This window comes from Tyto alba, unplaced genomic scaffold (genome assembly GCF_018691265.1).
Source record: "Tyto alba isolate M040663 unplaced genomic scaffold, T.alba_DEE_v4.0 Super-Scaffold_32, whole genome shotgun sequence".
NCBI classification, from domain to species: Eukaryota; Metazoa; Chordata; class Aves; order Strigiformes; family Tytonidae; genus Tyto; species Tyto alba.
This window is the reverse complement of record NW_024881307.1, coordinates 3,031,415-3,057,430: the sequence shown is the minus strand read 5'-3', so window position 1 is coordinate 3,057,430 and position 26,016 is coordinate 3,031,415. Positions and strand designations below refer to the sequence as shown.

At 43.9% G+C, this 26,016-nt stretch overlaps 2 protein-coding genes and 1 long non-coding RNA gene across 22 annotated transcripts in view; 2 read left to right on the top strand and 1 right to left on the bottom strand.

The window, feature by feature from the left end:
* The window catches only part of PRDM10 (PR/SET domain 10), a 44,594-nt gene extending 42,406 nt beyond the window's left edge, over positions 1–2,188 (bottom strand). For 5 of the 8 annotated variants that reach the window (XM_032982222.2, XM_032982227.2, XM_032982231.2 and 2 more), the window contains exon 1: positions 1,998–2,108. The gene's annotated coding sequence lies outside the window, so the exon portion shown is untranslated. Of the gene's footprint in view, positions 1–1,997 lie in introns of all 8 variants that reach the window. The other 3 variants (XM_032982225.2, XM_032982223.2, XM_042800495.1) reach the window with 3 other exon arrangements.
* LOC116958957 lies at positions 2,156–19,700 on the top strand. Of its 8 annotated transcripts, XR_006166053.1 has the most exons (7): positions 2,157–2,245; positions 4,125–4,230; positions 9,349–9,478; positions 14,844–15,044; positions 18,037–18,166; positions 19,392–19,488; positions 19,581–19,700. It is a non-coding gene; the product is annotated as an uncharacterized LOC116958957 (long non-coding RNA). The 8 variants fall into 8 exon arrangements; XR_006166050.1 differs by having other exon boundaries at positions 19,392–19,700; XR_006166048.1 differs by having other exon boundaries at positions 18,037–19,488.
* Positions 19,701–20,374: 674 nt separating this feature from the next.
* The window catches only part of APLP2 (amyloid beta precursor like protein 2), a 48,132-nt gene continuing 42,490 nt past the window's right edge, over positions 20,375–26,016 (top strand). For 3 of the 6 annotated variants that reach the window (XM_042800356.1, XM_042800354.1, XM_042800353.1), the window contains exon 1: positions 20,389–20,525. In XM_042800356.1, coding sequence (XP_042656290.1) covers positions 20,445–20,525 — 81 coding nt within the window. In that variant the 5' untranslated portion in view covers positions 20,389–20,444. Of the gene's footprint in view, positions 20,526–26,016 lie in introns of all 6 variants that reach the window. The other 3 variants (XM_042800351.1, XM_042800352.1, XM_042800355.1) reach the window with 3 other exon arrangements.

Sequence of the window (26,016 nt, the reverse complement as noted above, 5' to 3'; positions counted from 1 at the left end):
CCAAAAAGCATCCCAATTTGGGAGAGAAATTTGCCATTTAAGGACTGACTAAAGAAATACAGCCTCTTACATTTTTTTTTTTTTTTTTCCTAGAAAAGAAGGCATTAGAAGGCTTGGGACTGCCAAATATTTTATTTCCACAAAAGACGCAAAGAAGCCTCTTGTAAAATCAGCTGATGATTCATTAGCATTTCATCTTCTAACTTAGCCAATTGAAAGGGAAAAAAACAATTATTAAAAATATAAGCTAAAGTTCAATATAGTCTTTATTCCCATTCAAACTCTGAAAAAGAAACATTGATAGGCATCTTTACAGACACCGGGCTTTGTGCTTGTTCATTCTTTAAAGGCTGCAAGAGCCACGAACATATCAGTAATACACTAGGCAGGTTGGTGCATAGATACCAAAAAAGCGCTTCTCAAATACTGTTTATTTCACTCTCAGGACCATGGAGCTCAGTAGCCTAAACCACTTTTTTAACTCTGATCTAGAGAGCCCTGTGAGACCCCTCTCGACGATCTGCAATGAGCAGTGGAGGGGTAGGAGGTGACTGTGCATAGCTTGAAGTGTCTTCAGCAGAGAAAAGTAACCCTGGAACAGGTGCGCTGTCTCTTTAGGGTGGGTAGGTCTTTAAGACAGAGCACCAGGACCTCATTTTTCTAACTTAACACACTGCCATTAACAGTTTAAGGCAGCCGTGGCACAGGCGAGGACACCAACTCAACACCAAAACTGAGGTAGCAATAGGTCCTCAAGACCAAACAGCCACATGCTATAACCGTATCTCAGGCCACAGGAACGGGCGTATTTGGCAGAAGTGACCACTGCCACTGTCACGAAGCCCAACACCCTCAGAGCAAGGGCAAACACCACAGGTTCTCCTTGCAGCAGCTCACACAGGGGCCTTGACCTTTCCTTCGAGCCCTCCACAGAGGGAACCACCTCACGCAGTTGGCGCAAGGCCCAAACCCAACGGCCCTGTCCTACTCTGCCCACGGACGAGACCCATCCACACAAGCCCCATCTTAGCACCTCAAGGCATCCAACACCAAGCCCCATGGCCACCAAGACCCCCTAGGACACGCCAAACACCACCCTCAAGCAGAACAAGCCAACCCTCCTCTCCCCTCAGCCGCTGTGAGGACAAAGTGCGAGTCCCTCGCCCTCGCTCCTCTTTATATACCTCTGCGGCCCACCGCCGCGGCCAACGGCAGCCAATCCGGGGAGGGGGTGCGACCCCCTCCCCTAACTAAGCCAATGGGAGGCAGGGGCGCGAGGCGCGCAGCCAATCAGGAGGCGCAGGTGCGCTCTTCCCCCCCCCCCCCCCGCGACGGTTCCCCAGTGTGAGAAACCACCACCACCACCCCCCCCCCGAAATAGCGCGAGGCGCCACCAGTCCCCCGTGAGGGCGCCCAACGGTCACTCAGCTCCAACCACTCCAGCCCTGGGGGGGGTGGGGAACGGGGGCTAGAGGCCGCACCGAGCGGGCGGAGGAGACGGGACGGCCCAGCGGCCGGGAGTAGGGGAGCGAGCGGCCCAGAGTAATGGGGGGTGGGGGGGGTGGGGTGAGGGACCCACAGTGCTGGGGAGGGGGGGGGTGGAGGGAAGAACAAGATGGCTCCGGCACCCCCCTCGCCACTAAGGTGCCGGGGTCCGGACTGTACCATCCAGGGAGGGGGGAAATCAGGGGTGGGGGCAGCCCCTTCTCCCTCAGTCCGGGGCGGGTGGGGGATCCCGGCTGGGGCGGGAAGGGGGGGGGAGAAGCGGACTGTACCTCTCCCGCGGGGGGGGGGAAGGGGAAATGACTGCGCCCAGCTCCCCCGCCCTCCCCCCCCCACTCGCGGGAGCCAACGGTTTATCCCGTCCCCAGCGCTAAGGAGCCGCCAGCTCCGGGCGCCATCTTGGGTGCGACTAAAACAACAAGTCCAAAACCCCCGGCGGGTCCCCGCGGCGCCCCCGGATCGGGCTTCCCTCCCGGACCGTCCCATCGCGTTACCTGAGGGGGTCCCATGCGGGTGCCGCGTCCCGGCCGCCGGCGCCGGCCCCGCTGCGGCCCCAAACCCCCCCACCTGTCCTCACCTCACAATGGTAGCTGCAGAGCGGGAGGGGGGGGCGGCCGCCCGGACCTCATTACCATAATCTGCCTGGCAACAGGCCGCGGCGCCGCACGCTGATTGGCTGAAACGCCTCCGCGCGCCAAGACGGGGCACAAAAGTCCTCAAGAAAAGACTCGGAGGAGGCCAGGTCAGGGGGCCAGGGAGCAAGGGGGGGGACCCCGATCCATGGGGAGGGGAAGGGAGGGAAGGGGGGGGGAACCCCTGCCCGGGCCTTTACTCCCCCCTTGGGTGCCTTCAACCAATCAGAGCGCCGCTCTCATCCCCGCTCCGCTCCGCCGAGAGCCTTGCCACCAATCAGAGCTGGCCTCTCATCGCGGCGCTCCGCCCCCTGCTGGGGTGGAGAAGGAGGTGGGGGGGGAGCAGCGAGCAGCGCCCCCTGCGGGGAGGGCGGGGCAGGGCGCCCCCTGCTGGCGGGGAAGGAGGGGGGCGGGCCCCCGAGTGGCGGGCAGTGATTTATTGGGGCGAGGAGGGGGGGGCGGCCCCGGCCCCCTCTTCTACACGGCAGGGAAGGCCGGGGCCACCTCCCTCTCCCTCTAGACCAGGAGCCCGAAATCTCCACAGCCCCCTCCCACAGCCCCTCGGTGTGCAATTCTCCGAAACTGTGTCAAAAATCAGCAGACCAGCGGGTTTCGCCATAATTTTACTTATATACTTACAAATTCAAAGCTGAAGCAAGAGCTATTGATGTATGTCGAGGGTCAGCCCATGAGGAAATGCCCCCCAAAGGGCTCCTTCTGCCCAAAGGCACCCAGAGTGCTGCTGGCATTTCTTTTTTTTTTTTTTTTTTTTTTTTTTTTTGTGGTATATGTGTCTGAGTCCTAAATGTCAGGTCAGAGAAGAATAATAATTACTATTGTTCAGAAATTTAACTAATTGGTCATTCCAGTGGGGTTATTGCCGTACTTTTATTGCTGCTCTTCTTAAAGAGGTGTTTGTATTATGGTGGCATGGAAAAATACTGCTTTTCTTTTCCCTTATTTGACATTAGCATACACTCAGAAAGCTATTTGATCTAGTAGTTCAGAAGATATTTCTTAAATAAGACAATCTCTGTGTTTTGTACCTTTTAAGTTTATTCCAAATGGCTTCGTGAACTGCGGGTACATAATAAACACTGTTCCACTGAAGCGTGGGCAGCTACAGATCCTGCAATGGGCCACTGTGGCCAATTGACCCAAAATCCAGTAATAGAGGAAGGGTAAATTTTGGTTAAGGATGAATCACTCCTTTTACAAAAACTGGTTCTGCTCATTCTCTGCCCTAGGAGAATAGTAAAAGGGTCAGATCTTGGCACAATTAAGCTTCATTCTCCACTAGGTCTGCCTTTCTAAAGCCTGATCTGCTCTTTCAAATTAAGAGGTGCAGGTGTATACTGAACTCATCCCCTGTTGGATTGACCCATCCTTTCTGTGAGCAATCAAGATAAAAAAAACCCAGAGATGCAAATTTTCTAACTGGTGCTTAGGAATCTGACCTTAAAATGCTAGATAAGAAAGGATTTTAAAACTGAAGTGAGCAGAATTAGTTAACAATTAGAAGTTTGGTTTTTTCTTCCCTTCCACAACACTTTACTCCTCTGGGCAGTTATCTTAATTTGAATTTGAGAGTTATGGAGTCAATTTATTCCTCTATCCTCTACAAACAGTTTCAATTTCATTATACCATGCTGAAACATTAGGATAACAAATAGCAGAAAGAAATACATAAGGCCAAACAAAACTGCTTTATTTCTCATAAGTCTTAACAGCTATATGTATTACTTCTAAAAAAATCAAGGTGTTTCCAGTGTTGCATTTTTATTTGTGATTTCCAAGAGTCTCCCTAACATTTTGAATACTTACTGGCCCTGACACAAACGCATTTTTGTGCCATGTTTTCATCCAGATATTTAGCTCTACAAGTGGGCACAAAACAGCATGGGACCTCAGGGCTGTCCTTCCCTGGTACATGGGTCATATTCTGAAAGTTATTCCACAGGTTATATTTTTTTTTTTTTCCCCTCATAGCTTGGAAAGGCCAATTCAGTGCAAGTGTACAGTGGATGCCACAAGCTGCCAGATGAAGAAAAAGCATGCTGGTCTGATTCATCATCTGCAGGATCTAGAATCTGATGTAATGCCTATTGTATTTCCCACATTTAATGTGTTGTTTCTGATGCTCCAGCACAGGCTTTGTTTTTCCAATAGCTTCATGCTGTCAGAGAGAGAGAAGCCTTCACACTAGGTTAATTTAGTTCTAGTCTTCATAGTTCAAATAAGCTACATAAAGTCATTTCCCCACTCACGTATATTATCTGGAATAGTGCTGTAGCCCTTCATCAAATCCTTCTTTTCCCCCCTTATCTCCTGGGTCATCAGATCTGTATCTCCACCTCATTTGGATAGTGCTATTTCAGCACTGCCTGTGTCCTGTCTTGCCTGTGTCTCTTCCCTGTGGCCACTACAAGGCTCATTTTTCCAGACCACAGCATCATCCCCCACATCAAAGCCTGCATACTGACATTTTCTCCCTCATTTCAGGCTCCAGGTGGAAAAGCATATGCAACCCAACCTCATTTCATTTACTTGTGAATATCTTTTTGACCCAACTCTTCACCTGAACCTCTTCATCCATTCCCTGCACCTATTAAAACGCTGTTACCATCCTGCTTTAGAAACAAACCTCCCACACATGGACCACAGTCACATCAAGCTGCTCACCATTAAGGTCTTTCAGACCTCCTAGAAAGCTTTTTTCTTCTTTTCTTGTCTATACCTCTTTGTTACTGGTTTTGTTGAGGTTATTTGATTTCTCTTCATAACATTATCCCATTTGGAGAAGCGTGTAGATTAATCCATGACGAAGAAAAATGCTCAAGTGCTGTAAACTCATTTGAATTATTAGAGCAGCAGATGATGCCTTGCTGGCCCCATTGACCTCCCGGACTACATCTGTGCATGATAAGTAGGTACTTGTGCCTAGATTTCCAAATTAAACTGTGCTCAGAATTGGGCTATGCATTGTGGTACCTTCCCTTGTGCAAGTCAGCAGCTGGCTGTGATTTAAAACACCAATCTAGAAGATGGAAAAACTTCAGCTCTCTCCATGTTTCTCTTAGAACCTGCTAAATTATAATGCAACTGGAATGTAATTACTTTGCCTCCTGCACAGAGAATACAGAACATGGTGAAGGTAGTGATACAAGTTTACTGGTTTAGAGCAAGACACAATAAATTTAATTAAAGTAGCCTCATGTAAAACACATACAAATACAACAAAGTTATCCTATATTAGTTCCCAGGGTCACTCCCCTCCCCACCAAAAAAAGTTTAACTCTTTTTTTTTAAACAAGATGAATTAATCCCCTTATACTGCAAGGAAAGGTTTGACCAAAAGAAGCTTGGGGGTTAGTGTGTTTTAATAGCATCTGCCTAATCATCTCAAAAATTTAAAGTTATTTTACTTAAAACTAAATGAAAAACATACCCAGTAGAGAAAGCATTTCATCACATACATTCACTATTGGCTATCCTTTTGCCTGATCTGTACCCACCCACGTGGCATTTGTCCCCCAATATTCTTAAGAAATATAGGCAACGGGCACAGTAATAAGTGAGGAAAAAACTTGTTTATCCCCCCCAATATCTTTACTGTGCATTCGGTAAGAGGTGCATCAAGTCTTAGGAAAAAGGAGCATTTCAGGTTACTGTGAAAATCTATTTAGCAAAGCCATGCTGCAGTATAGGGATGGGAAAAGCAAGTTCTGGCTGCAAAAATGCCTGCAGGGAAAATACTCTGCCACTCACACACCAGTATCTCCCCAACTCCATTATAACCATATTTACTAAAGCTGCTGCTTCTGGTGGTGTCTTGAGATCTTCAGGTTTAGGGGATGATAGGAATCAACCAACAGAGTTTAGTGTTTCACAAGTTTTCATGGAAACTCCCTGTTTGCAAGCTTTCCCAGGGCGAGAAAAATATTTCTTATTCTTCCTGTGCACAGCTGCTACTGTGGAGTCCTGGCCCTTAAGCAAGGCAGCCAGGTGGTTGTGGTACCAGTAAGTGCCCCAGTAAGCTCACTGGCAGTGGCAAGTACAGGAACAGCAATGCAGCAGAGTTGTTCTTCGCATTGCAAGACTCCTTAATTACTGGAGCATTTCCCAGAAATCTGCACTGGCCACACACAGTTCAGCTTCAAATCCAGGTCAACCACTTCTTCATCTGGGACTACTGTTTATTTAGGATGTGCATTTCTTCTCTGCGAAAGATGCTCGACCACAATTAGCCTTACAATACTTAATTGAAAGCACCCAACTTTGTTGGCTGGTTTTTCAGTCAAGCTTGGGTGTCACCACTATCCAGTTCTGGTTATGCAGAAGCACTGTCATTAGTAGGAAATAATTTGTGCATCAACTGCAAAGTAAACTGAGGCTGTTTGGGTTTCCTCTCCATTAAGCAAGCTGGAATGACTCAGAAAACTATTAGCAATGCTTTTTGATATTTCAGAGTTTGCTAGAAAGTTGAATAAAAGTTGACTATTCTCTGTTAAAATTAGTCCTGCATCTAGGCATTATAATGAAGTCTTTAAAAAAGTCATCATAAATATTTACAGGATTTAAAGGATTTTTAACTTTTCTAGAAAGTCTCCCTGTCTCCAGCCATGGGAAAGGACATGTTAATACATGTCCCTTTGATAGCTGTTTTCAAAAAAGCGATGATGAGATGATAGAGTCAGTCTTACCCAGCCTCTGTGGGGGAAAGAAAGGATCTTCAGAGATATTTCTCCTGCTTCTGGATACACTTAATAGATAAAAAAGAGAGGCAACGTGAAGAAAAAAAAGTACAGTGATAACTTCTGGTAGATGTTTAGACAGCTACCACATAAAAAAAAAAAAATAAAATCATATTTTATTATCTCATTTAGTATGTGTGCCAATCATACACTCTGTTTATCTGGGATTTTTATAGAACATCAAAAAGTAAATCCCCTAGCTGGGAAAACTCAGTATTATTTTTCAGTGTGTATAAAGATAAAAGATATTTATCTGTCAGATGGTCAATCTTCCTCCTTCCCCAGAATTTAAAAATTAAGAAATCTGACCTTCTCATGAATGTAGGAGTTGGCAGGGGGGCTTCCAAGCCACAGACACCGCAGAATATAGCCTGAGCAGGCTTGCTCTTAGGAAGAGACTGAGACTTTTGTTCTTGTGGCCTTGAACAAGAGACTAAAAACATCACTGAAGACAATGTTTTTTTTCCAAGGCCCATTTCTTCTTATTTGTTCTTGTGCCAACATTTTTATGCAATTTAAATAGGGGACTTTTTTCCTTCCCTACTGTTTACTCTCTTCATATATTTATAGACAGCAGTCATAGCCTCTCCTGAAGTTTATTTCGCTAGACTACACAAGCCACACTTCTTCCATCTTCTCCTGTATAACACATTCCTCATTCCCCCATCTGCCTTACTAGCCCTTCTGCTGTAGTGGGCAAAAGAGCTTTTAAAAAGTTGCTTTCATCTTGCATGATGCATTTTTCCAGAGCAGCCTTAGAAATCCTTATAGATTTTTAAGAGTAAAAAAAACTCGCCTGGGGAGCCTCTAGCTCTTATCCAAAAGTCTGGATCTCCGAGCTTGTGAAAGTAAAGTACTCATCAGCTCAATCTCACCCTTCAGCACCTGAACAAGATGAGTAAGGCTTATCTGGAGCTGGCAGTCAGGATCATTTAAGAATCCAGGTCAGCAGGCAAGTTCAAGAGGATGAGGCAGGTCTGGTGTCCAGACAGGAATTAAAGTTCCAGGTCACGATGCAGGCTAGTGAGGACAATTAGGATTAAACAAAAAACCCCGTAGTTACCTGCCGAGTCCATAGCAAGGAGACAGATTCAAGATCAAGCTGGGAAGGAAGGTTGGAGATCCACAGCAAAGTACAGCTGTCCCTAGGCTGAAGTTCAATGCTTTTTTAGGATTATTCAGAAAAAGGAAAAAGCCCCTGGGCTTGGCTTAAATAGAGCCCCTGGGCCCATAGGTGGAGGCCCCAGGTGAAGCTGTTCTGGATCACTAAGATTTTTTAGAGGGGGCTCTGGTTGCTGGCAGGGTGCTATGTTGCTGCTTGGGTGCTGCAGGTAAAGCTTTGTCCCTACAGCAGCCCTGAGTTTCGGCAAAGTAGTTTTGTGGGTTTTTTCCCTAAGCTTTGCTTGAAATTCTATTTTAAGTGTAGTGTTTCCACTGTTATCACATTTATTAAAAACTCGTGTCTCTGGTTAAAAAAAATAAAAAACACAAAGTTTTGGAGGAAGTTGCATACTTCTGTGCGCATGAGGTTTAAGTTTTTACTTATTGTATTTTAGAGTTTTTCCTCAATTTTCTATTATAACAATTAAGAAGTTAGACTTTTAAACAGCAAAACACGGCTGAAATTTCCTCACAGGATTCTGGGATTAAGTGAAAAAAAATAACATTTGCAATGTTGGTGGTGTTACACTGCTATCAAGAGCTCTGGCAGAGGAGACTGCGGTGTCCTGTTTGAGTTCCTGACCCTGCAGCAAGAGCCCGGTGTGAGCAGACACAGGCAGCAGCGTGGGGCTGTGTTGCCTTAGGTGTCATTTTGGATTGCATTCAAAATATTTTTGCGGAGTGATTCTTTGCAGTTGGATGTGTCCTTCAAGGGGATAGCTGTTTCATCGGAAGAGAAATGTTTACCTTAGTGACTGATTAGTTTAAAGGAGGGGATGTTTTGAAACTAAACTGAGTTTGGAAGGTAAGTATATTCCACCCACGCTATAGACAGATACCTGAACACCTTTGAAAACAAGTGTCTTAGGAGAAGAGCGGGTATCAGATAGAGTAAATGTATAGCAAGTGCCAAGATCTGTCAGTGAGTTCAATGCTGCCTTATCTCTAAAGCTGACAAAAAGAAAACGGTATCATCTGAGACAGCCATTAAGATTGAAGCCGCAGCCTCTGCCCTGGTGCAGATGGCTGCAAATGAAAAACTCCTGCTGCCAGCGAGACAGGAAAAACATGAAAATTTGCTGCACCGAGAAAAAAGCGCAGAGCTGCCAGGAGCAGGGAATTCTGGCAGCTCCTCCACTGGGCTTCAGGCAAACGATGCCGGAGGAGGGATGCGGATACTGTAGGCTACAAAGAAATAACGCATCAATTGCTTCCCCAAAATCTTTCAGTGAACAGAACATAGCCCCGTTATGTTAAGCCAGGTTAATTATTTTTCTTTCTTTCTTTCTTTTTTACAGGAAATAATCTTTATTGTCAAAGTTATTCAGGTGCACCCAAATGTTATGTATTCCAGGTGTGCCCAGGCACCTAGCCAGCTCGACCTGAAACAGAAGTGTTTTCTTCAAAGCAGCAGATTTACACAGTAAGGTGAGAGAATTCTTTCCAACACAGTTATGACAGTACTTAGCATTTCTCTGTTATTACAGAATTGTTCAACTGTTGCTGAGAACTCTTGTAACCTCAGCCTGCATACAGTGGAAAAATTCAGGATTTGCTTGCCTGAGCATGAGGCTGCAGTTCACAATACAATATTTGCTGCAGTTCCAGCTGAGGGTGCTTGCGTGTCCTGCGTCATGTTAGGTTTGCTCTGCCTTAATTTTGCAGGGACCCTTCTGGATATTTGTTTCAAGAGTTCTGCTGTCAGAATAGAATTGGTATTCCCCAGTGCTCTAAAATCCATTTGCTCGGGCAGACTGTCTTTAAAGCTAATACAATACAGTGGGAGCTCAGGTAGGATCTGGGCTGAGAGTTTTATCAAAGGATCCCAGAATTTGACCTCTGATTTTAAAAATCCTCTGAAATTCGCTCCTTAGTGAATTTGCCTGAATAACAGAGAGCCACAGGAAGAGCGTGGGTGTTTCTTAAAGCCAATGTGGAGTTACCTTGAGACTTGCCAGCTGCAGGCACATCCAACCAATTTTTCCACTGAAATGTCTTTTTTGCCACCAGGGTAAGATTGTCTTGAAAGTTACTATTTCAGTTGCTGAGATGCTTCAGAAGGCAAAGGAGAAGAATACCCCTAAGATGCCGAGGTCATTTTACACTTTGTGGATCAGTCTGATGTGGCTGAATTCATATCCCTGCTGAGTTCTGTTTCATCCAAGAATGCCCTCAGAAGTTGAATGAGACACTTGACATCCTTGCAGTCCTCCTCAAATGCAAAGGGTTGTAATAAGACGTCTCCTTCTGCGTTAATGTTTGTAATGAATTCCAGGGCTGGGCTCCCCTTCTGTGCCCTCTCCTCACTAATTCCCTGCCGAACTTCTAGGAAACTTGCTGATGATGCCTGGTTTTAATTTTTCCTTCACAAGTTTGGCCCTCGTCTAGCTTTATTTTGATCCATTCGCTTTCTCTTACAGTGGCTGCAGGAACTGTTGAAAAAATGCTTTACAAAATACGATTTCATTGAATATAGAGCAACTGCAACACAGCAAAACCACCTTAAAGGTGTAATTAAAACTAAAAGACAATTCAGCATTTCTGTAACACCTTCTGGGGGTTTATCTCCTTTCATAGTCTTTCACCAGGTTTTCTTTAACAGCTGACATGTTGGTTGATAACATAAACACAAAATAAAAATGAATGAAAGAGCCCTCTACCGTACAGAATGCAGGCTTCTTTCACGATGAAATACTCAATAGTGAATCACGCAATTGTTGAAAAGCTCTTGGCAAGCCTTTGAGTTGAAGGCAGAAAAAAGACTTAATGTGTGTGGTATTTTTCCTTCCCTTACTTTAAAGAAATGTTTTCACAATGCAAGAACCTTTAACGAAGAGAACAACTCTACATAGCTGTAAACTCATTTGATGCTTGTTTTTCATTGCTGTACTTCTTGGATGCTTTTTTGGTAGATTATTTCCTGCCCTGTGCCAGATGCTGTTTTCATTCACAATGAAGTAATAGTCCTTTGTGAGTGATATCACAGTATTATATCACGGCCCTTATTGTGACTTCTCAAATTTAACGTACTGAAATACATTCTTTGTTGGTTGTTTGGGGACTTTTAGATCTAGGGTTTGATTGAAGTCAGTCTGTAACAAAAAAGAGAAAACAGAGCCTGGAGAACTTGGACAGTCTGTGATTTGCAGAAAAACACGGAAAGAAAAGAAGGGCAAAAAGGAAAAGTTTGAATATTTGATATATGCTATCCCTTCTTGTATGGACAGAGGAAAAACTTGCTTTGTGTAAATCATTGTATTTCAGGTTTTGAGATGGCGTAGGTGTTTAATTGCTGACCCCACCAAGGGATCTACCCACGCACCCACACTGGGCTGCTGCAGTCGATGCTGGGGGCAGGTATCATTCGCCGGGGGGGCACCTGGGCTGGGGTCTGCTCGGATTTCACACGGCTGCACGTGCTCCCTGGCCACGGCTCCGGCTCTGCAAGCGTATCCAAATACAAATGATTTCTAGCTCTTCAACTAGATCACAGGGTTAGGCCCTTCTAAACACAGGCTAGAAGCTTGGCGGTTCCCTTTTAGACACGTGATCTGTGGGTTTCGTATCATGATGACACGATTCCATCCTTTGCCAGTATAAGGTTTATTAAAACCGGTGTACGTGTTTGTGCCAGTGCCCATGTGCATAGAAATTGAATTCTTTTGAAGAGTTATGTAAAGGTACATTTTCCAGAAGATGGAACAAATACAAGGAATCCAGCTGAGTTACTTAAAGCCTGATCATGCAAGGAGCAGAGCACTCTGAATTTTAAATGCAGGTTAGAGCACTTAGCATCCCCCCAGGTCGCTGGAAGCTCGTAAGGGTGTGTCTGTGTGTGCACATGTATATGTATGTGTTTAAGCATAAATCGATTTAAGGACATAATTATACATGCTTATTTTTTCCCCCTTGGAAGTAAACTGGTCATTAAATAAAAAACAAAGTGAGATGGGAAATATTCCTTTAAATACTGATTTAACATCTTTGCTAAGGACACACTTTTTTTGGGATGGCTTTTTAGCCTGTCCAGTCAACAAAGGAGCTGGCAAACAGGTCTGTCATTCAGCTATATTTTCAGAAAGTATGGAGAAGGTTTAGTTAGACTTTTTAACAGAAAAGAGGGAGATATTTATAACACCTGATAGAATATTGATATATTTGACTGCTGATAGATGAGATTTTAAAAAATAGAAAATGTGGTCAAATTTTACCCTCATTGTAGTCTGCTGAGACTGCATCAGGTAATACATTGAGGAAAAATTTAGCCAAAAGCAGTTTTGAGGGAAGCTATTAAAATGCAGATAAATGAAGATGTCTGGCTGACCAGAAGAATCAGTATTCATGTGCCGAATGTTTCATTACTCATACTGCAATGCTTTCTGAAGTATATTTTTGTATCATCATTTCCCATTTTAAATTCAGCTCTTAAATCCCAAAAGGGAATTAACTACCAGCCATTTGCATTTTAAAGGGAAAACTCAAACCTCAATAGAGTGCTCTACTTAAGACTCCTTTTATATAACTTAGCCAATGAGCTACATCTTGGTAGAGATCTTGGGGAGTCAACCAAATGACTGAGAAAAGGCAGGAAAACCTAGACTTGGAAGAAGCCTTGTAATTTGCTTCACAAAATGCAGAATAGGCTGGTATTGATGGGAAGCTCTCCTGCGAACTGATGTGTTCATTATTGTGGGGCAAAATGCCTTTGTTGGGGGGGGGGTGTGAAAAAAGGACCTTCAAGCTTAGGCAAACCGGAACAGCGAGAGCACAGGCTGCTCGCTCTTCCTGTGAGTGAGGGGAAATCCTAGTTAAAAAAGTAGTAAAATAAAAAGAGCAACTTTTAATTCAGCCTTTTGCAAGACATGGGAAATGACGATTGGAAAGTTACAGGAAAAGAGGCATGACTTTTGCTCAAACAAAGATCTCTCAGGGGCTGACTCATCTTCTGAGAAAATGTGATTTGGGCAAGGAATTGAGGGGGCTGTTCTTCCCCTTGGGCCATGGGTTTGCCAGTGGAAGCTGTAGGCGGTCGATCCTTCCCTTGGAGACACTGGGATTTATCTTCTATGCAGATGTCCCAGTTCCTTTAAGCCCTGTCTTGCCTGTATGCCTTTATTCAACAGAAACAGACTTCAAATACGTGTATTTCTTTATTTCTTATTGCCAAGAGAACCTATATTCTAACTTTCTGCTGCCTTAGGAGCTTGAAACCTGCAAAAGTACTGCTACTTCTCATTTTCTTGTGGCCCTCCAAAGAATTGTACTTTTCAAAGGATATAAAAAACCAAGTGCAGAATATGAAGCCTCTCTCTTAAATGAGTTTATAAATAAATAGTACTAGAGAGCACTGTCTGTATCTGGGGCATTTTAAAAAAAAAAAAATTGTAGAGCAAGGCCTGCGAATATGAATTCCTGTGCTTGGGAATTCCAAAATCCCACTGATTTTCCCCCAAACTCTCAGTTGCAGACTAAGCTGCTACGCAGCACAAGACCCTCCAGCTGTTTCCCAAAGCGTGGTCTGGTGACAGGCACCGAAGGGAAAAGCTGCAGGTCCCTGTGGTACCTGTTGCACAACTCCCTTGTCTCCAGGGTGCACATTTCCAGAAACTAAAATAAATATTCCTGTGTTGACATAAGAAAAATGACTGGGTGGTTGGGAGCCATGAGGCTTCTAATGATGATTGTAACAGGAAATGTACCTTAATGTTTGTTTAAATAGAATGATGCAAACTGCAGCCATCTACGCTGATATCAAAGTAAGGAGGGAATTTTTGGTGGAGTTATTTTGCTTTTTAAGTGCACCAGAAAAATAAGCACTTAAAAGTATCATGCAGCTGATGGAAAACAACAGTTCCCAGTAATGAAGCTTTGCAGTATCAGACACGACATGTCTCCTAGACGTTTTAAAATTCCTTATTGTCTGTTCCTGTGTCGTAAGTTACTTCCTAACACACCCTCTTGCTTGCAAACTGAGTAACTGCACAAACAGGTGATGGGGGGGTAATAAAAGGCAACTTCAGTGCGCCATAACAGAGCTTGTTAGCACAGGTTATTCTGTGATGCCTGATGTAACAGGCACTGAATCAGACCTGATTGTGGAGGGAGGGGTAGATTTTTTGTTGTTGAATTGCACTTATCTTCAAAGCTGCTGCAAATGATTCTACGTTTATTCACCAGGACAAGTCTTGAGGTTTTTATATTTGATGCTGTTCATTGCCGTGCCATTTGTTAAAATGATTTGGCTTTTAATCCACCAATGAATACCAAATGATGAATTCAATCATGAATCAGATCTCTTCTGTTGCTTGCCAGTAACACAAGCCATTTTTATTTTCAATTTCAGGTTCCTTTTACAGTGCAGGACAAAAATAAATTATGAGTAGAAATAAGTTAAAATTGTTCTTCTAGAGCAATTCTCCTGCATCAATGCTTAATCCTTCCGTTATGTGTGATATCATTAATCATTCTACTGTAATACTTGACACACACGTTTGTGGGACAAAATCAGATCTAGTATAAAAGCTGCAATAATACTGACTTATGTGGAACTGCAGCTAATTATAACATATTTGAATTTTCATCTGTCATGAATGACCTCTATAAAATGAACCACCTTTCACACCGTTGCAACAAGATTGTCTGAGTGAGACCAGCAAGCACACAAGGGGAGAAGAAAGAAACATTGTCGAAGGACCACAGGAGAAATCTCAGGATCGCAATGAGCCAATACCTGTGGAAAAATACGCAGAACAGTTGGTGGATTTTTTTCAATTGTGGTTTTTTTCTCTCTAAGAGTCTCATACGGCTTCTCCACCACAAACTGCAGTGCTCGGCTTATTTAAGTTGGAATGGTTTGGTTGCCTTGATACATGAGTGACCGATCCTGCCATCTTCGGAGACTAAATGACACTCCTGTCTTCACGGGTGGACTAGAAGAGACAAAGATGACAGGACACCTTCAGCCCGTTGTAGGAAGATACTACGATGCAAGACGGTGAGAGTTTACTAAATATTTTCTGCAATGCAGCTCTCCTTCCTCTCTCCCCTGCAGTGTCCGGACTAGGCCTTTATTTGTAGACCTCTAGGCCCCCCTGCCTTCTGAGTTCCATGTGTCAGGTTAAGTCTTTGCTACAGCTCTTTGAAGAAGCATCGGGCATTATTCTGCCTTGAGATTTTGCCAGTGCCCAAAGCCTCAGATCCGTCTGGAGAGAGAAAATGAGCAGCATAAATAGCCAGTTTGTATATTTTGAAAGCTGATCGTTAGCTAAAAAGGTGGTTAGGTTCTATTTTTGCATTTGGGATCCTAAATCCGACTGTGAGCTCATTACTCTATTGAATTATATATCAGAGGTAATTTCCTTTCCTGGGTAGTGAATCCTACAGATGTGCAAATTTATTCCAAAAAGGATTGCTTGTGACTTGAGACACTCCTTTTGTAAGGGGAAATCTTCCTCTTCAGAAAAACAAATTGTCCAGTTAAATTCACGGTGATCATTGGTTTTGCCCTCCATCTAGTAAATGAAGAGATCACAGACTTAGCACATTTTCCGGATGCTAAGATTCATATGCAGAGTATGGAAGGAGCAGCGGCTTCCTTTAGCAGCCACGCTCTTGTTGTGCTAGCCTTAAGCATCCTCGATTGATGTATTTTTCATTTTCCAGTGCATTGCCACCTTTTCTGTGCTGATGTGCTTCAGCAAAGCAGTAATATTTCTAAACCTAAAAAAAAAAAAAAAAGGGCTTATTTTGAAGTTTGCAATTATGGGAGAGTTAGTATTAATGTTATGATTTTTTTCTTAGCAGTCTGTTACATGCTGTAGGCCAGAATCATGCTGGTTGAGATTAACATAGCACAAACTGCTGTTTAAATCAATCCCCCAGAAAAATTTAAGAATATCTGCATGAAAGCCAGATCGATGGCACTGTTTCAGACACAGAATAGAGCAGTAGGAAAATGGCCATCAAGAGTTAAGGATTCAATAAAGGGTAGACTTTTCTTCCCTTTCCTGCCCAGCCCTTTTAAAGATGTCTTCGAGCAGAAACAGAAAGGCTTGTTGTCCACCACTATTTACTGTGTCGCCTCCTTTTCACAGATTCCCAAGCTGGTTTTCCTCACTCCTGCAATTACTCTTTCTATCCATTTTTAAGGTACAACTCCACTTGCAATGCATCTGTTCTTATTTATTCTCCATCCTTTCACTCTTCTAACCTTCATTGTATTCCCATAGAAATTGCCTTTCTTTTTTTAAGCTCCTGCCTGCCTTGCATTATCTTTCAAGGCCTAGAAGGTCTCTGCATCTTTCCTGTTACCCATTTTCTATGGAACATCGTCATCTTCTGTGTATACTTTATATCTTAAGCCCAGTTTCTTCAGTGATTTCCTTTGTCTCATTGGTGCTGGGCTTTCTACACCTTGTTTGCAACGTGTTGTCCATTTGAATTAGATGGAAGACTGAGTTGCAAAACTGCAGGAACCCTAGACTTCCACAAAGAAGTTTTGCAGCCAAATATAGATGTCCAATTCCATAGCGGGTTGGCAATTTTCTGACATTATTTAGGGGTTTTGGAGAAGTATTATTTCCCAAAGGCACTCACAGAGCCGGATGTTGGATCGAGTTTTAGTTGACTAGTCAAAGCTTTGCATGACTTTATGTCCCTCACACAGCCTTGTTAACAGATAGAAGGCTTGTCCAAAGCACAGTACGGCTCGTGATGAGTTGTGGCAGTTAACTGTGTATCATTCATGCCAGTTGGGTGGTATATTTTTTCCAGAAGCACTGTTAGTCTTCTCTTTACTCAAGCCCTCCACATGCTGTAGTCATTTGCTAAATTCAGTTTGCATTCTACCTCCCCAAACCAGGGCTGACTCAGCTCTACCTCTGCAACCTCTAACTTGCGCATATCTATCACGTAGAGCTAGTACGAATCCTATGATCCAGCATTTAAAGCTTCAATCAAGTTTTTTAATTAAAAGAGCTGCATAACATTACCATTCACAGAGTAGATCAATTTTATGCTTTAATTTGTGGACTTTTAAGAGAACGCTGAGAATATTCAAAAACTTTCTAGCTCCTGTGAACTCATTCTCCAGGTACTGGCAGGGTCTCTGCACATCAGTTTGCTAATGTTGCTGTTTGCAGTGACTTTAATGGTACCAGACACATTCCTTGCCTGACTTCTTTGACCTTTTTATCAAGAGTTTAACATTGCCCTTTCAGGGCACGTTTTTGGTTTTTGCAATCATAAATACATTCTTTCCGTTTACACAGTTGTGGTCTTGCAAGTGATAATGGGCAGAGATGTTCCCTTGAAACATCTTACAGCGTAAAGAGTAGCAGCCAAAGGTGCGAGGATGAGATTCTTAGTGCTTCCTTAGCACAGATGTGCTGGGAAAAGGGCACTAAAAGCCCTGGAACCAAGCATATAAAATGGGATTCTTGGAAGGAAATGTAAGCTGCCACCTACCTAGCAGGGTTAACAACAGGAAAGGTGTTCTAGGGAAGGCCACAGCCTTGCAGCATTCATTCAAAGTGGTACTGTTCTCACAGGCAACAGATAACTACCAGTTCTCATCTGGAATATATCTACGTGCTAAATTAACCATGACCATTGTGAGTGTCAGCATACCTGCAGTAGCGTAACCTGCCCTTTCTGTGTTGGCTAGGACTCATCTGAAAGCAACCACCTCCAAAGCCTTTCCTTGATGAAAGTGTTTGGTTTTTTTAACAGCTAGAATCACATCTGCATTTTGCTGGAGACTCTGCCTCAATCTCTTTTCCTCCCTGCCACCCAGCATAATTCATAAATAGGAATTTAGTTGCATATAGATCTCTCGATGACCACCAAAGAAAGAACAAGATCTGGTGATCTTAGAATTTTTCTTTCTGGGGACTTTTTTGCCTGGGGAGGACTGATCTCTATATGAAAGGGAACGTGTTATTCTTCAACTTTTTGGGTTTTTTTTTTTTTTTTTTTTTTTTTTTCAGGTAGTGAACTGAGCAATGATTGTCTCGCTTTTGAAGCAGGATATGCTGCGTTGCAGCCTCGCGGCAGGACTTCAGCTCTTACACGCTGGTGTCTGCAGGGGAGTACTAGGAGCAGGCTAGGTTACTGGAGGTGAGAATGCAGCTGAGGCCGTATCTTGTGCTTATCTGTGAGAATTCCCCAAAAGTTACCAGACTGAAATTGGTTTTTTGAAGAACGAGGATAACACTGTTGTAATTGGGGCTGTCTCAGTAAAAATACTCCCAAAGTGATTCACGTCTCTGGTATATCATACCTGCCTATGGGGATGCTGCTTTCTTTTGTGTTAACAGACAACGTCCTACCATAAAGCATTATACCTGCCCAGGTTGAGGCAGAGGACCAGGTGTCTTCTGGTTGTGCTGTTGCTCTGACCTCTGAGACTGGCACCACATGGCCATGGAAATTCTGACTCCCAGGAGGGCCCTCATACTTTGCATGCCTCTGTACTTAAGACATTTGTGACTTGATTGCAAGAGGTGCTCAGTAACCTGCAGCCAATTACTTCAGTTTCTGCTGTGCCCCAAAAATCAAGTTTTCACATACCCCAACTTAACAAGACTTCTTTTTTTTTGGCAGCTGTTTTGCCATCCTCAAAATGCACAGGCTCACAGAGGGCTTGTGAACATTAATTAATACTCACCAAACACTATGTAAATATTAAGTATTAAAAGTATATTAATTTATATAGCACTTAAATGCTATATAAATTCAACCACGAATGAAAACTCCTATCTAAAGATTTATAAAGAGCTTGTACTTTTTGGCCTAGGGAGAAAGAAAAATGCCTCCTATCTTAATAAAAGGGAAAAGCTTAACTCAGAATGTCTTGTTCATTACCCTTGTATTCATATTGCACAACAAAATATTTACATTAAAATGTATCTTTTCAAAAAGAACTTAACTCTGTTTTCCAACTGAATTTGGCCAAGTTGAAAATTATATATGCCAGAGGACTGCAGTAAAAGAGATTTAAGCGTTTTCAAATACTATAAAAAAGAGACTATAATAAGTGACTAGTGGACCAGTCAGCTGTTTTAATTAAAACTGGGCTGCTTATTGATCTATCGCACAGATTTACCCCCCATCTGCAACATTCCAGCAATATTCCGTTCAACTATTTCAGAAAATAGTGCTTGTAAGAGACTCTAAAGAATATGGAAGTTGAGCATGGAAATGTTTTATAACTATGCGACATTCTGTAAAAGATCTTTTTATTTCTTTTTATAAGTAACATGGTAAAATTAAAATTGCGTCACTGCAAATTTGGCACAATTGGTTTTAAAGCCAGAAATGTGTCTTTAAATCGTGGCATCAGCTGCAGCAGAACATCTGCACTGGAAGAAACCGGTGTGGTGCTCAGGTGGTTCAAGAGAAACAGAGGCACAGACCGAGCAGGGCACAAACTGGAGGAGGTGAGCATGATACCTGCCTGTTTAATTAAAGTTTAGGAGAGCTTTGCTGTGTTTACAGAAGTTGGCGGCATGTGTGATGTCTTCTCTTCCAGGTGGTGCCTGGTGAGTACCCGCCCTCAGTGTTGGCAGTGGGATGAAGCAACCTATGATTATTATTCAGTAGCTGTTATTTGAAGAAAGAAATATTAAAAAAAAAAAAAAAAAAAAAAAAAGAAAAGCACACCTGTGTTGGTTTTTATTGTGGAACAAGGAGGGCTCTGAGCTTGCTGGTAGAATGGTGGGTCAGGGGTTTTAAGAGATCAGGGATAGATGTAGAGATGGGTTTCTTTTTAGAGTGGGAAACCTCCCTGTTTTATTTTTAGATGGGGAAACCGTCTCATTCTGCTTTTATGACCCCAGGAACCCTGCTCCTGGGGAGAAGCAAGGAGGCTGGAGGGCTTTGAGTCCACAGCCCCCCGTGCCACTCCACGGCCTTTTAGGCTCCCCGATGTAAGGCATTTCACGTGGGCGGTTAATTTCTCTAGCAGCCTAAAAATAAAAGGGGGGTGAAAATTCCCCCCGGGGTGATTCCCCGCCCCGCGTTTCCCCTCAGGGCCTCCCCCCGGCCTCAACCCTCATCTTCGGCCGCCATTACCCGGCGGGGCGGGCGGTGGTGGGGGAGCTCCCGCGGGGGCGGGACGCCCTGCCCCTCGCCTCCCCCTATTGGCTGGTAGCGGGGGAGGGGGCGTGGCTCGCCGGACCAGCCATCCTTTAGTCACTTGAGGGGGCGGCCTCGTCCTTCCTGGACGGCGCGGCGATTGGCCGCTAAGCGGGGGCGGTGGGAGCGTCACTCCTCCGCCTCTCCGCCCATAGGCCAGGGCGGCGGGGCGGGGGTGGGGCCTGGCGAGGCGGCTCCCGCCGCGGGGGGCGCCGAGGCCGCAGTAGCGCTTGGGCGGCGGCGGACGAAGGTGGCGGCGATGGGCTCCGCGCTGCGCTTTCCCCTCCTGCTCCTCCTGGGGCTCGCCGGCCCCGCGGCCACGCTCGCCGGCTACATCGAGGTGCGACGGGCATGGGGTAGAAGGGAGTTGGCGGTTGTTCGGGTGGCTCCGCGCCGCTCCCCCGCTTCCTGAGGGCCGGCCGGGGCGGCGGGTGCGGCCCCGCTGCGAGCCGGCTCCCCGCGGGGTGTGGGGCGGAGGGGCGCCGGGCGTTGTCTGCTTGGCGGCTGAAGGAAAAAAAAGCTGTGGGGAAAGCGGGCTCCGGCGCTGCCGAGGTAGGACTTCCTCGCCATTTTATCGGGGTGTTTCCCTCAGCCCCGCGAAAGGGGGGGGGGGAGAAGCTGCGTTATCGCCCGGGGTCAGCTCGCAGTTGTGGAGGCGGGTGATAAGTGGCGTGTTCAAGGTGTCCCTGCTCCCAGGGAAGGGCTTGGAGGGTGACCGGCTCCTGCGAGACCTTCTAGGGGTAGGCGGGGATGGGTTCGTGTTCTCCCCTGGTCTTCAGGCGAGAGCTCCCACCGCCGGCCTCTCATCTGGCCGAAGATCGCATGGTTTAGCAGCTTAATTTCACAGAGATGCTTGGGGGTGTGTGTTGTTTTTATTTTATTTTATTTTTTTTTTTTTGAGAAGTGACCTCTGCATTCTTGGCACGGTAGCAAGAGCTGTGAGTCTCAGATTGGTCTAGAAGCTCAGAAGAGTATTAGAGGGCAATTTCGTAGCGAAAAGCCTCGGTTAAACGAATCCATTTGGTTGCTCTCCGCTTGATAGATCCTGCATAAATCTTCGGGTTTGAACTGCTACCTTATCTTTCGGAGGGGCTGCTTCAGCCAAGTGTAAAGGGTGTGCATTTAATATAGAAATGCCTTAGGTGCCACAATCATATCTATAGACGCACACGTGTGTATATATGAATATATATTACGTTGGTATCTATGTATGAAATTTGAACTTTATCCCTAAATCCCAAAACTTTGTGTAATCTAGCAATCTAAACAGAAAGATGGATAGGAAAAAAGCTTGTCAATTAAAAAACTTCACGCTCTAACCTATCTATTAGAGTGAAACAGCAAAAAGAAAAAGAGCAAAGTACATGCTGAGCTTTAAACATGACACATAAATAGAGTTTAATAATCTATGCCTGAGTGTCATTTGGAAATGCAAAGCAGCTATGTCTGTCTTGTAGAGATTTTGGCTAGGGTTGGATAGGTTAGGCTCGTGGCTACTTGTGAACGGCCTGATTTGACAGTTTACAGTAAAATTTAACAAGCTTGGTTAAGCAGAACATCTGCCTCGGTGCGATGCAAAAATCTGAAGCCCTAAACTGGCCGTAATTACTAACTGGCAATAAGCATGGTTATTTAATATTTTTAATGTGTGTCATGTGAAATTAGTCTAGTCAGTGACTTTTGCTTATTCAGCTGCTATTGAGGAATAGCATTTCACCTACTTTGTACCAGTCCTTCTGTTAAATTTCTATTAATCCGTGGAACGTGGTGATAATTGTCTTTAGAAAAACTTCTGCAGAGGTTGTCTCGCAGGAGAGAGAACTTCAGGCTTGGTAGGGCTGCTCTGAGGGAGTCTAGCTAATGCCAAGATCAGGTTACTTGGCTTTGCCTTGGTGGTATAGGGGACTGTCCTGGCTGCTCGGCGGTGGCCGTGGTAAATCTGATCTCTTCCACCTGTTTGGAAACTCCTCCGGCTGTAGGTCACTTCCTCTGTCATATCCGAGACAAATTCGGCTGCTATGCACATCCCTTCTGGAAGCTGCTGCTTATGGGCATGTGTTACAAAACGCCAAGTCGGAAAACAAATCTAGCCGTAATTTTAATCCAAAGCCTTGCGTCCATCTGAAGCTGCAGATCCTGGGATTGGCGAAGGCTTTGGCACAGAGGGGAGAGTGTCACACCACCGCACCCCAGAGGGGCTGGCAACCCCAGAGGCGTGGGGGTGTTGACCTCTTTTGAAAAAAAAAAAACCCGATTCTGCCTCATTCTGCATGATCGTTTTTCCAATTCTGCTTGGTTTTACAGGCTGTGGCTTCACTCCCAGCCTGCAGCAGCCTGGTCTTCGCTGCCACGCATCGGTACCAGTGTGGGGTTACGTTAGTGCACCAGCCTGTCCTCGGTGCCTCTTCAATCTGTTCAGCCATTCCTGCAGCAGAATTTGCATCTGCTGAAGGCACCACTGTCACCTTAATCTGCTGACACAAAATGTCAACTGTGACATTTTAATTCTTATTCTTGCTGCATCTTCTCCCATTGTCTCGGCAGTGGGGGACTGCAGCTCTCGAGTTTTCATTGCTGCCAGATTTTCTCAGGAATGCAGATTTTAGGGAGTGAAATGGTTACTGTTCTTTTTATACGGTGATCGTTACAGGATGCTGTCAGATAATGTGATGAAAAATATGCTGGAGATTGATTTTTTTTTTCTTTTTTTTTTATTCAATAATAAAGATGACGTTTGAAAGTGTACTGGAGTTAAGGAAAATGCCTGGCAGTGTCTACAATTACTAGTTTTGTTGGATTGGCATGGTCCCATTAGGTGGATTTTCTTTCACTTGATTATCTTAGCTACCAGTCCCTGTCCCTAGAACACCCAGTAATCTTCTTACTGACTACAAATTGTTTTTTTTCTTTCCTGCACAGAGGAAGGCGAGTGGCAGATCTTTTTTTTTTTTTTTTAAATTATTGGTATGTGAACCATTGAATAGGGCGTTCCCAAGGGTTTGTCATGGTGACAGTCAGTCTCCCTTTCAGATCCTCCTGTGGTGATGGCAGATAACCTTTAGCAATCTCTCTTCCAACTGAATTTGAATAGAAGATCTTAGAGAAATCATTGATACCCAGCAATAAATGCTTTCCTTTCCATACCAGTATGTGTCCTGGGGTTCTGTCTGAATTCAGGGACTGCCGTGTTTTGCTTGTGAAGTCCCCGAGAACTTTAAATAGGACACTGATGCCAACTGGAAAAAGAAAATAAATCTGTTCTAATTTGATCTGTATTCCAATGATAAACTACTTGTGCTGTGCCCTCAAGGCCTTTAAAGATGCAAAGTTTCTTTTTTATCACTTGACCTTTTTGTGGAATCAAATCTGAGGCAATGCAGACTCGATACTGCTTTTTTTAATCGCGTTTGGTTTTAGTGATCTTTTTCCAAAGCTATCTTGATTGCTTACCTCAGTTACCTCTCTGTTTCAAATTACCAGGATTTGGGGTGAGAAGAAAATGACTGTTTTGCAGCAGAAATGCGCATTTCACGTTATTGTTTTTGTCTTACATGCTTAAATTCTCACCGACAAAAATACCAGTCTTGAGCCATTTCTGCAGACCTCAGGGACTTCTAATTGCCTGCTGCATTGAACAAAGAACTCCACCTAGGGGAAATTTCCACTTCTGTGTTGAAGTCCCGAGTAGAAGCAGCTCAGTAAAATTCCAGCCTTGAGCGTGTGGCCTTTAGTTTGATTTCGGTTCCGAAAACTTTGCTTCCCAGTAGGTGTTAGGAACGATACTTTCATATGAAAGGGATTATGCGTAATGCCTCTTCTAAGCCTCAATAAAAGCTTCTCTGAAGCAGAGATACGTGTAAGGAAATAAAGCAAATCAGATGGACATCTGGTATTGCAGAGAGGCTCTGGAATTTCTGCGGTGTTGTAGGATGCCACATGAAGGTAAGCTCTGCTCTTTGGAGAAGGCCTTCAGCTTTCCTTGTTTCACGTGTGAAATATTCATGATCTCTCTTGAATGTAATTTAGGCATTAATATCTCTACTAGGGATTAAACGATTTTTTTGTTATTATGTTTGTTGCATCGCAGGAGAGTTACTCAAAACCTATTCCGTAGGTGACTTTAGGTGGATATGAGGTTTATTATAATTACATAGTGCTACTCCTTCAGCACCTTACAGTGCAAGGAAGGATTAATGCAGCGTCTGTGTTCTATATACCAGTTAGGCTTCTCCCTAGATGTGCTTGTAAAAATTCTGCCTTTGTTTTTTTTTTTACTATGTGTGTGTCTTTTGGAGGCATATGGACTCAATCTTGTAAACATAAGTTATTTTGACTGTAGCATCTGCTTCTACAAATGTACTTAAACCATAACCTTGTTCTTCAGTTGAAAATAATTGGGGATAGTGTGTTCTTCTTCTATCTCTTTCTTGATAGAACAACAAAACCTTTACCTCTGTTTCTGCAGTTTGACGTTTCAGACACTTCTTGCTAACTACTTAAGTTTTCTAAATTGATGTAATCCTTCAGGTGCTTGCTCTCGTGCTACCTATGTGCAGTAAAACCTAGTGTCAATGATTTTTAGTTTATGCAGTCAGCACTTCTGAATCATGTAAAATTAAGATGATGCTTGCTTTTAATTGAAACGCTTCAAATACTTGTAGTGGCCTAGAAACCATTCTGGTAAGGCTTCTAGCTTGGAACTGTACTTGAACTTGCAAGCTTGCCCCTTTTTTCTCCAGAAGTGTTGTCTAACCCATAATGGGCATGCTCTGCTTTCTCTACTAGCAGCGAGTCTGTCCCAGGCAAATGGCATCTCCTTTCATGGGTTTTACCTTTACTGTTTGCCACAGGTGGAGTCCTTGGGGCACTCTGACCATGTTAATTTTTTTATACTTTCCGTTCCAATATTTTAATGTTCAGCTTTTTTCTGCAGGTACCAATAATTCTCAGGTTTGTGGGTAGAGGGAGAAAAAGTGGATTGATAACACTGTGCAAAGTCTCAAAGTAACTCTTCCGTGTGTGCTTACTAGTGTGAATTATAAAGCAGTAAGAAGGAAGAGGTGAGTGGAGTAAATTGTCAGGTTTCTCTTTATTGTGGATTGACCAAAAGGGCATACTCATTTAGGCTAAAAGGTAACTTTAGCATGTTACTACTGTTAGGTAAGCAGGGCAGGTTGTACTTCGGATTCAGTGCTATAGGGAAAGGAAAGAAATGAACTCCTGAGAGGCAGTGCACAAGGAAGTGTGCATTTCAGGAGAAAAAATTTGACTGGGTGGTTCTGTTTATGGTTTTGGTTTTGTTTGGGTTTTTTTTAGGTAATTTCTTAATGTTAGATCTGTATTTATTTGAATTTATGAATCCCTGCAGCTGTAAGCAGGGATATATTCCACATACAGATCTTGCATGTGGATATAACACTTTCTTTTTTTAACTTGTTCAGCACTAGATTTACTACCTTCACCCCCATCTGCCTTCTCAGTTGGAGTTAAATATGTATTTCTGACTGCGCTTTTTCTAAACTCCACCATCTCATGTGAGAACATGGAAAATCCACATACAAAAGAAGACAGAAGTCAAATTCGCATTCTAGTCTGGCTTTTAAGTGGTCGATAAATTGTAATGCTTGCTCTGCGCTCTGATAGAGTTGATGTTTAAAATGCAAAATTTCGTCTTCATGTGCATTTGTAAAAGTTGAAGTTCCAACTTGAGGTGAATGATCAAAACACTGATGTTCTGCAAAGAGTGTTAAACTAATGTTTCTAGCAGCAAAACATAGCCTGCTTGGCTTTATGTAATCAGGTGTCCACCTGATCAGAAATGCATGTGGCTA